Source organism: Syzygium oleosum, unplaced genomic scaffold, assembly GCF_021117445.2.
Source record: "Syzygium oleosum isolate NSW1041296 unplaced genomic scaffold, Sole_v2.1 Sole_v2.12, whole genome shotgun sequence".
Lineage (NCBI taxonomy): Eukaryota > Viridiplantae > Streptophyta > Magnoliopsida > Myrtales > Myrtaceae > Syzygium > Syzygium oleosum.
Window position 1 is genome coordinate 8,612,528 of NW_026607496.1, and position 17,287 is coordinate 8,629,814.

Genomic DNA, 17,287 nt, shown 5'->3' on the forward strand with positions numbered 1-17,287 from the left:
TTGCAATTCCTTCGCTGGGCCTAATATTTCGATTGGCGTAGTCTGTAATTAGATCATCTTGATCGTATTATTACACACACATTTGATCTTTGTGACAAGAATACCCAAAAAATTAATTAAAAATTAATTAAAAAGTCCACTAAAATAAAGTTTTGAAGTCAAGTAACAAAGTTTTGTCAGTTTTTAAAAAGTTAATGCTTGGTTTCTGACTTTATTAAACACCGATTTGAAATTTACTAAAATTGTACACGTGTCGGCACCTAAATCCTGCTTTGTGTAATTACTTGTTTACACTGCCAACGTACCATTTGAAGGTCTTTTATTAAAAAAAATTATTGAGCTTTCCTAATTAGCATCTTAAGCATTGCTAGATAGCAAATGAAGTATACAAAAGTCTCTGGTAATTTCTAGATGCATACAGGTTGTGTCAATCATAGTCTTTACATGTGGCCTCCTTCATGTGATAACAGTACACAAATGTTTTCTTTGTGCAATATTTGTCAAATACACCAAGAGCCCCCATCATAATTATTAGTCAGTGCTTGAAGAAACACAGTCATTACCAATGATGTCAAATCATCAAAATTCAGCGCATTTTGCAACCCTCATCATAAGCTCCAATAGCCCCCCACCAAAGAACCAAATCCCCACTCACGAACTTCCATGAAAACTTGAAGCCCTTTTCATGATGACCCATGATTTAGTTTGAGCTAATTTCTAATTTCAATTCTTTTTATGGACTAATGTTGTTTGAGTCATTCATGTGGATGATTAGTTTATTTAGGAAACATTTCTCTAATGTGATGAAGAGTTAGACCCTCTTGGCATCAACCATAAGCATGGCCGTATGGGGCACTCTATTATTTCCTTGCATATGCTCTCCCCTTCTCTCTCTCTCTCTCTCTTTCACTCAATACTATCTTTGCTTCTAATCTAAGCTTTCACTACATGTCCACTCTATATCGCTATATATCCCCCAAATAGCAAAGCTGGGCTAAGCCGAAAACCCATCTCCAAAGCAATGACGTCGGTCTGCATAACGAACTGCCTGAACGACACCGTGTGCCGCGACCCCCGAGTCCCGGTTCGAGCCACATACGTGAACCTCTACAAGTGGCCCGAGTCCGACGCCGAGTTCGTGCGCTCAGTGACTGCCCAGGGCGGCGACCAACACCGCTACCGCGCCAAGGTCGTCGACAGCATCTCATGCCGGCAGATATACCTGAGGAGCTATCCCTTCTCCAAGGAAGAGGACCAAGTGAGCAAGACCAAGTGCTTCGGTAGAGAGAGGAAGAGGAGGGACAGCAAGAAAGAGACAACCAGAGGGAGGACAAGGGGGAAGAAGAGATGCATGATGTTGAGGAGGGTGAGGGAGCTGTCGTGGAGTACTGTGTCCAGGATCTTCCACAGGTTGCTCTCTTGCTCTGCTAGTGTTGATATTGTGGATCCCAAGTAAGAAGAAGAAAGAAATTGGTTCAGAAGTCACTTGGTTTGCTATATGTGTAATGTAAGTAAGAACGTAAAAGAACACTCTTTATTCCTTTCTTGCTATATTGCAATATAAATTCTCTCTTGCATCATGAAAAGCTTGAATCATAAACATTGTTACTTTCTTTTTTTTCTTTGTTTTTGTATTTGAGCCATTGGATGAAGTTTTCAATAGGAATATTTATTATGGTCACCGCTAGTGTTCAGTGCAGAGAATAATGTGTATTTAACCTGTTTTAGAATATCCCCATAAGAACTTGCAGATAATCAGTATTTTGATTGGTGAATTATGAATATGGACATCGCCGCAGACATTGTTTCTACGCTAACTGGCATAACAACAATTTCTTTGAACAATTTATGGTTTCCTAGAGACAACTCCTATGTGTACATTCATCTGTCTCACCCTCCTAGACAAATGTTGTGGGAAAATTACCCAATCAGTTATAAATCTATTATACGGATGCCAATTCAGTCCTAAACTTTTCAAATTTGGCCAATGGTCCTAAACTTTTAAGTGAAATTCCAATATAGCCATTTCAGCCAATTTTCACCAAAAATTGTTGAAGTGGCCATCTAGTCATCGCCGACTGCCCTACATGGTATAACGCCACTTTAGCAGTTTGCCACAAAAATTAATCGGAAAGACTTCATAAGAATTTCACACAAAGGTTTATGACTAAATTGGCATAATTAAAAATTTTGTGACTAAATTGGCACCCGCACAGTTGATTTAAGACTGATTCGACAATTTCCCCTAAATGCTGTCATAGTTCCTAGTTCACCAAATATGGAGGGCATAAATGCAGTCCCTCGTAGTATGTATATAAAGGAAGGAAAAAAAGTAATTATTGCAAAATCGAAGTGATCCGAGTCCTATGGCTCGAGGCATATGCAAGTAAACACACAAGTCCAACTGCATTTATGGCCTCCATATTTGGTGAACTAGGAACGATAACAACGTTTGTCCAGGAGGACGAGACAGACGAGACTATAAACAGGAGTTAGTCTCTAGTCAAGATCATGTTAGTTGATGCCATCGATCTCTTGGTACTTTGTCATTCTGGTTTTATGTTTTGTTACTGCCTCTAATCACATTTGACTCAGCTCCGGGTAATGACAAGTTATCATTCACTGAGTAGTAATCCAAAGTAAGGGGATAGCGACCTCTGCCCAAATGCGTACGTCTTTGGCACAGAATGTGTTGAGAGTGTGTGGACTGCGTAGCAATTGGGTTCCGAATTTGCTGGCAATGGTTTGTTCGAACATGACATCTTATGCCATTGATGTTGAAGCACTTAAATAGTATGAAGTCCCATTCCACGGCATTGATGACGGGTCATTATGAAATGAGCTCACATGAACCAATTGAGGCTCGTAACATTTTATCTAAAATTGTGATAACAGAAGAGCCATATCTCAATTTAAACAAGAAAAGTGTTAAAGCATTTGCGGATACTAATTTCCATTAGGATTGGAATCTTATAAGATTAGGGTAGTGAATTTATCTTGTAAAATTACCCCTAAGATCAAACTTCCCTCACTGTTCTAAACGATTTAGGCATCAGAACCCTGCCCAAGAAAAAACCCTAATTTTTCCCCCTCTTTTGTCTATCTCCCATCTCCCAGCCAGCCGCTTCCGTCAACCCCTCATTGCGTCTTTGTCGCTATCGCAGCTTGAACGCCGCTATAGTGCCTCCCCATTGTCACCACCCCGCTTCCCAGCCACCTCATCATCCATTTCCTCTGCCCCATTGAGGATTGCAATTGAAGAGGTCACGACCACCGTCGACGATGCCCAAGCCTGACGAGGCCCGGGTCTAGGCTCGGCATTTGCCAGATCTTGCATCGTGAGCCTGCCTTGATAAACTACGAGGACAGAACGGATGTAGATTGAGACTGAGAGATGGTAAGGGCTCATGGGGTAGGCGACAACAAGTGCATGCAAGGTTGCGCCGATAGGGGTGAGGTCTAGCAGCGTCGGCATGGTGGCATGGTGTGAGGGGAGGTCACGTCTGGGAGTGGGTAGGTCGATTATGCTCCAACTGCTTGCAGATGTAGGAGGACAAGGTTGGTTAGGCGAAACAGGGGAAAATGAGACAAAATAAGGGCCAATTGGTCTTGAGCAGTTTATTTGCCTAGCAATGTGTCCAAATCTCAAAAAATTTACCCGTTCAAATTAGAGGATCTCAATTAAACTAGGGCTACAATATTTAGCAATAGGAGCACTAGTAGCACATGTCATCCAATCACTGCAACAGGAAACACAAGTTCCACACGAGAAGCCAAAAATTTGAACATGACATTCGATGTGTGAGACGTATCACCGTGTTCTCTTTGTAATAAAATACGCCTGTCATTCAATAACGATAAGAAGAACAAACACAAAAAACGAATATGATGTTGACTAGATACACAAGTCACAAATTACCTCACCACTTATGGTCAATGATGTCGTAAATTTAGACCATTGATCGCCGGATAACCCTCCCTAATTCTCTGGCTCACTCTCACTGATCCGACTCCCAGTCGACTGGGCGTACGCTGCGGAAGAGGTCGTAATTTGGCGAAGAGGTCATAATTTAGCAACAACCTACACGCCACAGCCAAATCACAGCACTGACTTGTTCCCTGGAGCAATTTCACTGACTAACGCGTTCGCTCGCTGGTTGAAGAACCAGCAGCAGTTGCAAATTCCAAAGTGAGGAACAAGTTGAGGCCACAGCTTGGGTTGCTTGGCCAATTGCCTCAATCGACTATGCATAATCCTTGTGCTGATCTCTCTCTCGGCCTACCTTGTCAGTAGCCGGTCAATGGCCAGTTCCAACAAAATGCTTGTTCTCCTGCTCTAACACCCACTATGTTGGCTTTCTCTTTAGTTCCTTTTTCTAGTCCAATCTTGTCCAAAGGAACGTGCACCGAGCATCACAACGTTTCGCAATGCCTGATCTTATATGGTTTATATGAAAGGGGAGTAAAAGTTTTTAAAATTTCTACACCCCCATGTCCTAGCAGAGACTTCACGCAAACCGAAAGAAACTACAGTGTTGCGGCATTCTACTAAAGATCACTCTTGGACCAAGTTGAATGCAATGTCAGTTCTACACATTCGTACTTGAGAAGGTAGCTAGAAAAAGTGCAGACAGCAGTCAGACAGGTTTTGGCAAGGAAACCCAGTGGTCGTGGTAAATTCCTTATACTAAGTTATCATCCTCCTCCATCAATCCCTTTGCAGTAACTGCAATAGAATCATTAGGAAGATGCTCAAGGTGCAGTTCTTGCACGCATTCATCATATCTCCGCCTCTTATGTTGAGCTCTAGATACAGTAGGCCCACATGATATAAACATCCGTGTCTATCAAACCGTCCGCAAAGCTGTTTAACTTAGAGGTGATGAACGAATATCTTCTACCAGGTTATTGGCCTCAACTTTGCCTATCAAAAAGTCACTGGACTCAACATTGAATAACCACATTCTGAATCTACCGAAATCATTATGCCAAATCATCTTAATTGAGGGGTACAAACACGAAGGCATTAAAAAATACTTAGTATTTGTAAAACAAAACTCTGTTATGCAGCATGCAAAAGGCAATAGGTACAACCCATATCCAATTCTCCATGCTCACGGTCATGTCACATGCATAGTAAAACAGCACCATCATTTCAAGGGATGATTGGGAACAGAGGCATATACCTCATAGTCATTTTTCCTAGCTCATTTACTGAGGATCACACCGTAACAAAGTCATCTGACATGGCAAGCGCATGCCTATATGAATATGCTCAGAAATCATGAAGAAATCATTTCTTAGAAACTCAGCACAAGTGTAAAGCACTAAATGCTTAACATAACTGCCGGATGCTTAATCTAGTAAAACTCAGGCCTTTCAATTCTATAAGGGTAAATGCACTGGCCCAAGATATACAACTGGAGAGATGCACGTGGAAAGCATAACATCTGAATAAATGATCCTAATGTTATGTATTTAGGGTCAACTTAATTTAAAATGCAAACATTTGAGCCCAAATCTCTTAACTCACACTACACTTGTATTTCATTTAATGCAGCACTCCCTCCCTCCCTCCCTCCCTCCCTTAACTCACACTAAACTTGTATTTCATTTAATGCGGCACTCCCTCCCTCCTTCCCTTCCCTCTCTCCCTCCCTCCCTATCTCTCTCTCACACATCTCCACTCCCAAGGAATTCAAACTAACATAATAAACTCAGATGCATAACCTGATTTCTTTCTAGAGATTCATTAAAAATCTAAACACCTGGGAAAGGAGTATTTTTAAAGGAACTGCATATGTGGGAGATCGTATTACGGGTGACCTTATTGCACAGTTCACGGAGCACTTGTGTGTGAGAAGTATAAACTGAACTCTCTTAGTGAGTTTGCTGCTACAATCACTGATGTATAACTTTTCTATAGCCTACTAGCATATCATGTCCAGGGTAGAAAACTCGACTCAATAATGGTTGATAGATAGAGCCAAATGTCTGACAATTCATTGATTAATAGCTAGATGAAAAGTTCCCCTGTTTTCTGAACAAAGATGAGAGATGGAGGGCTCCTTCACTGAAACATCTCAATAGACCAGACAACACAGAGAAAGCCGAGTTTGCATGAACACAGATGCAGAAAAGAATTCCGGCATCACCAACCTGTATCTCTTAAGGTTGTCTAAAATAAGCATGAAAAAAACTGAAAATCATCACATTATGATCAAGGAACAGTTACAAAAAGATACAAACAGGCAGGATATGGATTTAAATCAAAGATCAAGACTCAGAGACATGTTGGCGAAGATAGATTGAACCAATTCTACAACAAGATTTCACAAAGAGTGGGGGGCGATAAGAAAAGTAAAATCATAAGATACAAATGATATTTGCTCGCTAGTGAGAGAAATCTAGAACATCAGAGAGCTCAACTTCAACCAAAAGAAAATGCAGCGTGTTAAAACAGGAGTTGGAACAGCAGACCTGATGCAACAGTTCCATTACACCCGCTAATCGATATTCCAAAGACCATCTGGTCCTTCCCTGGGATGCATCACGATCACCCATAGAACAAACAACAAAAACCTTGCGACCTCAAGAACTCAAAGCTCGAACTCTTCTTCTCGTAGGGCCATTTCAGCTTCCTTCTCCTCCTCTTCATCAAGAGCAAAGTACTCGTTCCTCTCCGCCGGCCTAAACATGTAAAACATCACGGCGTAGAACGCGAGGCTCGCCGTCTCCTCCGCCGCATTACTCACCCATTGATACTTATACGCCGCAATTGTCCTCAGAGCAAAAACCACGATCCGGGTAAAGTACAAGTACCCGATCACCACGATGTAGAACTGCCTAAACAGCTGCAGCTTCGCCAGGTTCCGAGCAGCCTTGCCGTCCGTCTTCGAGGTCTCCCTCAACGACCTGATCGACCACACGATGGGGAATATAATCGCACAGCAGCAGATGATATCCACCAACAAGAACACCTGATTCCAAGTGACCCAGTCCCTAATGAAAGGCCCCGTCTCCCCAATCACAACGGAGGCCAAATTCGCCAGCACCTGAAGCGGGATCACAATCATCAGCACCTTCTTCTCCCTATCCTGCAAGAAGGGCTTCAGGAACGACCACCCCGTCCCGATCAACACGATCACGGTGAACAACAAGATGACGCGAATGAACTGGAAGATGTAGAAGAGGACGTCCCAGCCGTGCGGCGTGCCGGTGACCTTGATGTAATGCTTGTCCTCGGCGGCGCAGATCAGGTTCAAGGCCTTCATGAGGAGCAATCCGCCCATCAGCAGGTGGATCCGGTGGACGGATCGCCGGTTGCGGCGGCAAGTGTAGATCCAGAACCCTACGAAGGCGAGGTAGGCGAGGGAGAAGAGGGAGAAGAGGGAAGGGAGCTGGGTCTGACCTGCGGAGAGGAAATCCTTGGACGAGTCCGGGTCGAGGTTGTAGAGCTCGGTGCGGACGTCCATGGAGACGCGGCTCTCCGGGGCGCAGTTGGCGAAGAAGAGGGAGTACTCGTTGGGGGAGGAGACCGGGTAGGAGCCGGCGTAGGAGGCGCGGGGCGGCGGGGAGAGGTCACGGAAGGTGAAGAGCGGGACGATGTACTGGGAGTCGAGGACGCAGAAGTGGGGGTTGCGCTGGAGCTCGAGGAGGACCTGGAGGAGGGACTCGTCGGAGAGGAGGAAGAAGCCGAGGCGGGAGGACTCCGGGGCGACGGGGAGGGAGGAGGCGACGGAGACGGAGGAGGCGGTGATGCTCACGTGGCCGCTGGCGGTGAAGCCGAACTTCTCGAAGAGGATCATGGGGCGGGGGTCGGAGGCGATGGTCAGGGTCTTGATCTCGGCGAGCGCCGGGGCGGCGGCGAGGAGGAGGAGGAGGAGGAGGAGGGGGAGGGGGAGGGGCGGTGGCTCGGCCATCCTGCGGCGGCGGTCGGCGGCGGCGGCGGCGGCGGCGGGGATGGGATGGGTAGGAGAAGTGAGCGGTGGGGGAGGAAAATGGAATTGGTGGTTCGGGAGGGGGGAGGAGGAGGAGTAGGGGAATCCAGAAAGAGGGGGGGAGGTTGACTTTTGACTGGGGGAGGAGGAGTGAGATTTACACTGTGGTGGGGCCCAGGCTGTTTCCTGATTTTGAACTCTTTCTGTTTGTTCGCCCGTTCACCGGTAAATTAGGTACTTACGGAATTTAAAGACGGGCAAAAGCAACCCAAAAAACCGTAAAAGATTAATATCACGAAAAATTTTCGAATTAATATATCAGCAATAAATTCAATTTAAATTAATTTTTTAATCATAAAAAATTTCAAATCGGTACACCTACGACAAATTTATCTTTCGTTAGTTCCCGTTAAATTTTACCGTCAAATTGCTGGGTTAGATGACACGTGGCGGTTGACAGGTGTACCAATTTAGGGTTTTACCCCTCAGTTTGTGATTTTTCGTGGTATTAATCCAATTTAATGGAGGGTAAATTTATCAGAAGCGTACTAATATGGAATTTTTTATGGTCAAAAAATCAATTTGGGAGAAATTTGTCACATGTGTCTAATTTGAGGTTTTTTCTAATCAAAAAATTAGTCTAGGTAAATTTGTCACAAGTGTACTGATTTGAGATTTTTCGTGGTATTAACCCAAAACATAAATTATTTCCATAAAAAATTTCAAACTTGTACTTATATAACACATTTACCCTCCGTAAATCATTAAAAAAATTGCCTAAATAAACGCTAGAAAGCAAACGTTGTTGACGGCGCTCCATGACTAAATGATGTTATTTTGGCTGAAAAATCATTTAACGGAATATTGATAGAAGGTAAATATATCAAATAGTTACAAGTTGAGGATTTTTTTATGTCACAAAAAAAATTGAAGATAAATGTGTTAAGGTGTGCATAATTTAAGATTTTTTATATTAAAAAAATTAGGATAAACGTGTCATTTAAAGTTTTTCATGACTTTTTTCCTTTTAAAGATTGAAGAATGAAAAAGGTGGCACTGCCCTTGCTTCTCGGAGAAGAAGATGGGGGAGATCTCGCACGATTGGGAATTAAAAAGTACGCAAAAAAATAAAATTAAAGAGATCATCCAACTTTTCTTTATTCGCAATTCATTATCGGTCCAATCCGAGATACAGGCATCTTCCTATAATACATCAAAAAAAAATTCTTTTTATACCCATTTCAAATAGGGAAATTTTCAATTTGGAGTCCAAAGTGAGCCCATTTTCTCAAAATGGGGTCGCAAGTGTAATCAGTCTCAAAATGGGGTCCCAAGTGCCCAATCAGTCTCAATTTGATACCCAAAGTACCCAATTAGTCTCAATTTGGTACCTGGGTTCGCCGGCCGGCCAAATAGTCACCGGCGGCAAGTTTTTTACTGTTCCGGTGGCCAGAACAATAATTTTTACGTTTTAATTTTTTTTTTGCTTTTTTTTTCTCTATGGCCGGCGGAGGCTGCCCTGGCCAGCGTCGGGGAGGGCCGCCCAGCCTTCTCCGACAGCCCTCGCCCGACGCTGCAGGCGAGGGTTGCCCTCGCCGGCGTCGGCGAGGGCGACCCTTGCCCTCGCCGACGTCGGGGAAGGCTGGGTGGCCCTCACCCAACGCCGGCGAGGGCAACCCTCGCCTGGGCAGGCGAGGGCGACCCTCGTCGGCATCGGGCGAGGGCCGCCCTCGCCTCGGCTGGGCGGGCGAGGGCCGACCCTCGCCTGCCCAAGTGAGGGTTGCCCTCGCCGACGTCGGGAAAGGCTGGGTGACCCTCGCCAGACGCCGGCGACGGCGACCCTCGCTAGATCCGGCGAGGGCACCGTGTCGGCCACACGATCGACACGAGCTAGAGCACACCTGAGAACCCTGTCCCCGAGCCCGGCTCGGGCAGCTTCGTGGAGAGGTACGGCGAGCTGAGGCGGAAGGTGAGGAAGGAGAGGGAACTGGAGAGGGAGAGGAGGAGGTGGGAAGAGAAGGGGGCCGCGGCGCCCACGCTAGCGGAGCTGAGGCTGTCGGAGGAGGAGCTGAGGAGGCTGAGTGGGATCTGGCGAGGATCACCCTCGCCGGCGTCGGGCGAGGGCCGCCCAGCCTTCCCCGACGTCGGCGAGGGCAAGGGTCGCCCTCGCCGCCCGGCCGAGGTGAGGGCGGTCCTCGACCGCCCAGCCGAGGCGAGGCGGCCCTCGCCCGACGTCGGCGTGGGTCGCCCTCGCCCGCCCAAGCGAGGTTGCCCTCGCCGGCGTCGGGCGAGGGCCGCCCAACCTTCCCCGACGTCGGCGAGGGCAACCTCGCCCGTGGCGTCGGGCGAGGGCTGTCGGGGAAGGCTGGGCGGCCCTCGCCGGGGCGGCCCTCCCCGACACTGGCGAGGGCAGCCTCCGCCGGCCATAGCTAGGGCCGACGGAGGGAAGAGAAAAAAAAAAGCAAAAAAAAAATTTAAAAGTAAAAAATTACTGTTCCGGCCGCCGGAACAGTAAAAAACTCGCCGCCGGTGACTATTTGGCCGGCCGGCGAACTCAGGTACCAAATTGAGACTGATTGGACACTTGGGACCCCATTTTGAGACTGATTGCACTTGGGACCCCATTTTGAGAAAATGGGCTCACTTTGGACCCCAAATTGAAAATTTCCCTTTCAAATATTTCAAGAAAAATATCACTTTTTACACTTGAGATACTTTTGACATGATCTTTTGAAACATTTTCCATGAAAATCAAACAAAATCGGTAGCCTTTAAGTTTTTCACAAAAATCACGTTTACAAATCCTACGTGACGATGACTGTGTGGTTGCCACATGATGGTACCTTATTATATTTAATTGTTATGGCAATTGATAAATGGAATTTCTGATGATTGTTGGACTTAGGTTTGAATTTAGGGAAAAGGCCTTTAAAAACCTCCAAATTATGCCCACTGTTAAAATTCCGCCTTCATGGACGGCGAAAGACAAATTGTGTTGACATGACACCTGCGTAGCTTAATGAAACAAAAATAACGTCGGTTTGGCCGAAAAATCATCTGACTGAACTGTGATAGAGGGTAAATGTATCACACGAGTATAAATTTGGGGTTTTTAATGTCACAAAAAAAATTAGGATAAACGTGTCACAGTAAATATGATTTGGAGTTTTTGATGGTTTTTTCTCTCTCTCTATAGATGACAAAAAACGAGGAAAAAGCTCTCTCGACGTCATTCTCACCTGGGACCATTGGTAGCATAGTGTCAATACCAGCTTCAAGATTATAATGATGGCTTAGAAAGGGCGTTCAGAATCATAGGGACTATAAGATGGTGAGAAAGAGCTTTCTTGTTGTCTCTGTCACTTAAATTTAAACCTAGATCTAGCTATGGTGATTTTATCATCGAATAATGTCCGGTGACAATTTGGCATCCGCACAAGCTGCATAGGATTCTTGACGCGATTTATTTACGAAAAATTTGATGGATGTCACAATTGTCTCCCAAGCAAAACATTATGCTCTATCAGAAACGTATGAAAAGTCGTGTTAAAAACGCCTCGAGGGTGAAAGATTATGCTATTTTGAAATGTTTAAAAGGTCTAATTGGAATTTTGCCAGATGTAAAGGTTGTGCTTTTTGAAAAAGTTTAAAACGTCGTGTCAAAATATATGGTCTCTAGTGTAAAAGGTTGTGTTTTATTTTGGGACTGCGCCGTAACTCGCCCATTGGCGTGTAGCCATTAAAGTAGGACAATTTTAGTAACATATAAAAGTGTTATTGTTTAGTATTATATGAAAAATTAAGTAATTAAACTTGGATGCTCATTTAGATGTACTTGCTTAATATAAATAGAGTTAATACCACAAAAAATCCCAAACTGATGCACTCGTGATAAATTTACCCCACATTAATTTTTTGACCATTAAAAAATCAAACCAGTACATCTGTGATAAATTTACCCTCCGATAATTTTCGTTAAATTTTACCGACAAATTACTGAGTTAGATGACACGTGACGGTTGACGGGTGTACTAGTTACCATTCGTTTGCAAGGGGTACAGTTTTGTGATTTTCCGTGATATTAATCTAATTTTACAGAAATTAACGAAAGGTAAATTTGTCACGTGTGTATCAGTTTGGGATTTTTGTGAGGTAAATTTATCATAGATATACCAGTTTGGGGTTTTTAGTGATTGAAAAATTAGTTTAGGATAAATTTATCACAAGTATACTAGTTTGGGGTTTTTCGTAGTATCAACCCATATAAATATATAACATAACTATATCGACAACTAATTAATTGAATTTAAAACATCTATAGGACCTCCGGTATAAGACCCATTGGTAAAACATTTTAGGTTTAATACTACGAAAAATCTCAAACTGATATACTTGTGACAAATTTATCCAAAACTAATTTTTTTTACCAACATAAATCCTAAACTCGCACACCTGTGACAAATATACCCAAAATTAATTTTTTGACCACCAAAAACTCCAAACCAGTACATTCGTGACAAAGTTATCCTCCGTTAGTTTTCGTTAAATTGGATTAATATCACGAAAAATCGCAAACCGGTACATCTGTGATAAACGGAAGGTGAAACCCCAAACCGATATACCCATCAATTGTCACGTGTTATCCAACTCAGTAATTTGACGGTAAATTTTAACAGAAACTACTGAAGTGTAATTGTCACAGGTGTACCAGTTTTGGGTTTTTTGTAGTCAAAAAATTAGTTTTTGGTAAATTTGTCATAGGTATATAAATTTGAGATTTTTTGTGGTATTAACGCAACATTTAAAGATGAAAATAACTTCAAAAACAAGTTTACACAAGTAATAGAAACGAAAGTCACCAAATTTTGAAGCACCTTGTACGAACAAAAACTCACGAGCATGATGCACCTATTTTATATATCCTTTATTATGTTGCAAATACATATGATTTATGGATATGATTCTTTTATAGTACATTTATGTTGCAAATACATATGATTTATGGATATGATTCTTTTATAGTCATTAACATGTACTATGTGCGAGTTCATATTTGGTATATATTTACAGTATATGTATATTAAATTAGATAATGATTAAAATTGAAGTCAATATGATGTTACAATGAATATGTATTTATGGTATATGTATATTAAATTTCTTTTATTAGATAAAAGAAAAAGAAAACTTTAGCAAAAGCAATTGAGTTCACATTTGTTTTAATCAGCTTGACCCAATATCTAGAGAATGAAGAAGATAAAGAAGATCTCCATCAAGTCTAGGAAAGATCTGTTTCCCAATTCTTAACATGCGAAAATTAGTTAAACATTGTTATAAGCTGTCGAATGAAATTTTTCAAAATACTTTAGTAAAGTACCTAGAGAAATGTAAATTTTATTAGTAGAAACTTCATAAACTAACACAAAAAAAAAGTAAAAAAGAACAATTGTAGGGAGTTGACACATTTTTCTACTTACAAATATAAAAGTAAACCCACCCATGGGTAGCTCAGTTGGTTATGGCGTATTTGGGATTGTGTGGTTAGGTGCACTGGTCCCAGGTTCGATTCCCAAGCTGAGCACTTGTGATTTAAGTGGGGGGCCATGGCGGTGGGTTGCTGTGCTAGTCTTCCCCGAGGAATAGTCGAGGTGCACGCAAGCTGGCCCGGACACCTCGGTTACCAAATATATATATATATATATAAAAGTAAGAACACATGGATAAAAAGCCATATAGATGAAGTAGAAAAAACAGCCTCTTCCGAATGTTTGGCTACCATGAACGTCAGGCTGCTCATGCTTACCCGATTCTCACAACTTTCTCTTTCTCTTTCATCGACAAAACATAGGGAAGATAGAGAAGTTAAAAACCAAGTTTTAGAGGAAGGGAAAATTACCAAAATATTCCTAAACCTATTGCAATTGTACCAATTTAGTCATAAACCTTTTAATTTGGCCAATTTAGTCCTAAACCTTTTGACAATTTGACAATTTAGTCAATCCGACCATTTTTTAACGGAAACCGCCGACGTGGACGTCGACCGTCGTACGTAGCACCGCCAGCGCTGTCGTGGACAATTTTTATAATTTTATGAAGGGTAATATCATAAAAAAAAAACCCCCCCAAACCGGTACATTCGTGACAAATTTACCAAAAATTAATTTTTTTAACACAAAAAACCCAAAACTGGTACACTCGTGACAAATTTACCCTTAGTTAAACTGAATTAATACTACAAAAAATCATAAACCGTTAAGCCTGTAATAAACGGAGGGGTAAAACCCCAAACTGGTACACCCGTCAGCTGCCACGTGTTATCCAAATCAGTAATTTGACGGTAAAATTTAACGAAAACTAATAGAGGATAAATTTGTCATAGGTGTACTATTTTGAGATTTTTTGTGGTATTAATCCTTTTTTAAAATATTATGAATTTTTTACTTTTTTTATTTTTTTCCTTTTTATTTCTGCTTTTTCATTGTGGCCACGCGTCGAATCAACGTTGCTGGGCAAGGTCGACTCGCCAGCAGCTGGGCTAGCGAGGCTCAAGCCCTTGTTAGAGGCCATGAGGGAAAAGGCCATGAGAGCCGACCTCGCGGCCTATGGCGAGGGCTACCCTGATCGAATATGGCAAAGGGTTAGACCCTCACGGCCTCTAGCAAGATCGGGTCTTGCCAAATCCGACGAAAGTGAGCCTTGCCAACCTGGCCTCCCTAGTGACGGGAGGCCGGGCATCGCCAGCCACAATGAAAACATAGAAATAAAAATGGAAAAAATATAAATATAAATAAAAAATTTATAAAATTTTAAAAAATTATAATAATTGTCCACCCCAGCACCGGCGGCACCACATTGGACAATCAGCTTCCACATTAGTGAGTTTTAGCCAAAATTGATCGAATGGACTGAATTGATAAATTATTAAAAGATTTAGAACTAAATTGACAAAATTAAAAGATTTATAACTGAATTGGCACAATTGCAATAAGTTCATGACTTTTTTTGGTAATTCCACCATTAGAGGAAGAAGAGACTAAAAAAAAAAAGATACATTAAGATATGACAAATGGTAATAATTAGTTAATGAAATACATTAGGGTAAAAGCCACTGAAAATCTTAAACTATGCTCACTGTAACACATTTACTCCATACTTTTTTCTTTGACACAAAAAATCCCAAACATGTACCTGTGTAATACATTTACCCTCCGTCAAAATTCCGTCAATGAACATTAAAAATCTATTTACATGGATGCCAGAAAGTAAACGGTTTTGATATAGCGTTCACGTGGCTTAAGTAACATAAAAACATCGTTATTTTGGTTGAAAAATCATTTCAGAACCTTGAATGATGGTAAATGTGTCATATAGATACAAGTTTGAGGTTTTTTATGTCACAAAAGAAAGTTTAGGGTAAATTTGTCACAGTGGACATAGTTTGTGATTTTTTATGTAAAAAAAAGTTCAGAATAAATGTATCACAGTGTATATAGTTTGAAGTTTTTTGTGTCTTTTCCTCAATACATTATTAGGATTAAGAAAAGAATTCATTAGAAATAAATGTAATGATCAGTATTCATTAAGCTCCCGTATTGTTATTTGAGTGACAACAAACTTGAATTTAAGAAAAAAGGCTAAACATTGCTGAATTGGTAATAAATTAGAGGTTGTTAAAATTGCTTAGATTAGCTAGAATCCCTCAAAAAATTTCAGCTTTTATTTATATATTGATTTCACCTTCATTTTTCTTATCATCAACAAAGTGATTGGATAGTCAGGATAAGAGAGATGGACAAGTAGGGGTGATTGGTTCTAGAATGGATAGGTTCCAGACCTGAAACCTGGAACCTACCTTGTTATAACCGGTTCCTAGTTTTTGAAACCTTGGAACCTACCCTGTTTGTCCTGAAACCTTTTTTGGAACCTACCTTATTTTTTCGGTTCGGTTTCAAGGTTTACCCGAGAACCTATTTTTCTTTTATTTCTTTTTCTATTTTCATTTTTTTAGCAAAATCATATGAGTAGAAATGAACCAAATCACAGTAAAAGATGAATAATAAAAATTACTATTCGTCAAAAGCAACTATCCCTAAGATGAGCAATAAAAATTACTATCCACTAAAATCATCAATCCAAAATATATTAATAGTACGATCTAAGGGTTTTTTTTTTTTAACACAAGCTAAATATCGATTCCAAAACCGATTCGAGTGGGTCTTCACTTGGAACCGGGAACCAGACCAATTCCAACTTGTTCCCAAAAAATGGAACCGATTTCCAAACCAGTTCAAACAAGAATCGGTTCCCGGACCTATTTTTCGGGTGGTCCGAGCCAGTTTCTAGGTAAACCTGATCCGGTTGCACATCCCTATGGACAGGAGATGGCAATGGACAGACATGAGAACTGGCCAGCATTCTACCTCCACCCGCAGGCAATGTGCCCGTTTGATGATCTACTAGTTATTAACCCGTGCTGAATCAATATAACTATTTTAACTGAGCTTTTTTACTTAAAAAGGTTTATTTATATCAGAATAATCTTTTGAAAAGGACTTGAGAAGGAGATGTGTAATTCAAAAATTGCTATTTATATCCTGTTACACCCCGAAAGCTACCAGGATGGACGATGACGCGGCCGTCCTTCCACCCGAAGGACGCAGCCTCAAACCACAACAAGAAATCCAACTCTCAAAAGTCCCCACGACATTGCTCTCGCTCTATTGGCTGTTAATGAAGGAACCTGAAAAGATTGGAAAAAAGAGAAGTGAGCAACCACATCTCAGTAAGTAGTGCGTAAGTCTTCTAAGAAGATCAAGCAGCCACTATGCGCACGCGCACACACATATATAACAATACAAGAAGCTCATACTTCAATCTAAAGATATAATCTATATATCAATCAAATACGAAGTGTTTCGTTTTAACAAAGCTTTATACAAAGAAGAAATACTCGTTTAAACCGACATCTCAAATCAAACATCAATGGTCAAGTGCATTGATCAATCTTTATTAAAAACCATGTCAATGGTCCATTCCATTGATTAACCCAAATCACACATCAATGGTCTATTCCATTGATAAATCTCATATCACATTACATGTCGATGGTTCATTCCATTGACCAATCTATTGCTCAATATCAAAGCATGACCACGACACAACGCCTTGTGACAAGACTACCAAGATTCCCCCATGACAAGATCTCTACCTATAAAACCGGTGACTTGGCCCAGAAGGATATCCTAACCGGTATACATACCCCCCAAGCCCCTTAATGGGCTCACAGCGATATTGAGCATCAAGCAATCATTCTCCAATAATCCACAATACCAAATCTATAAACCATT

At 41.7% G+C, this 17,287-nt stretch overlaps 2 protein-coding genes across 2 annotated transcripts; one reads left to right on the plus strand and one right to left on the minus strand.

Annotated features, from left to right (window-relative positions):
• Window positions 1–857: 857 nt before the first annotated feature.
• Window positions 858–1,630, plus strand: LOC115674124 (uncharacterized). Its single transcript, XM_030596456.2, has one exon. The coding sequence runs from the start codon at window positions 1,022–1,024 to the stop codon at window positions 1,454–1,456; it is 435 nt and encodes a 144-aa protein (XP_030452316.1). The 5' UTR covers window positions 858–1,021; the 3' UTR covers window positions 1,457–1,630.
• A 4,560-nt stretch (window positions 1,631–6,190) lies between these two features.
• On the minus strand, window positions 6,191–7,995 carry LOC115674170 (protein CANDIDATE G-PROTEIN COUPLED RECEPTOR 7-like). Its single transcript, XM_030596497.2, has one exon. The coding sequence runs from the start codon at window positions 7,920–7,922 to the stop codon at window positions 6,600–6,602; it is 1,323 nt and encodes a 440-aa protein (XP_030452357.2). The 5' UTR covers window positions 7,923–7,995; the 3' UTR covers window positions 6,191–6,599.
• Between the last annotated feature and the right edge of the window lie 9,292 nt (window positions 7,996–17,287).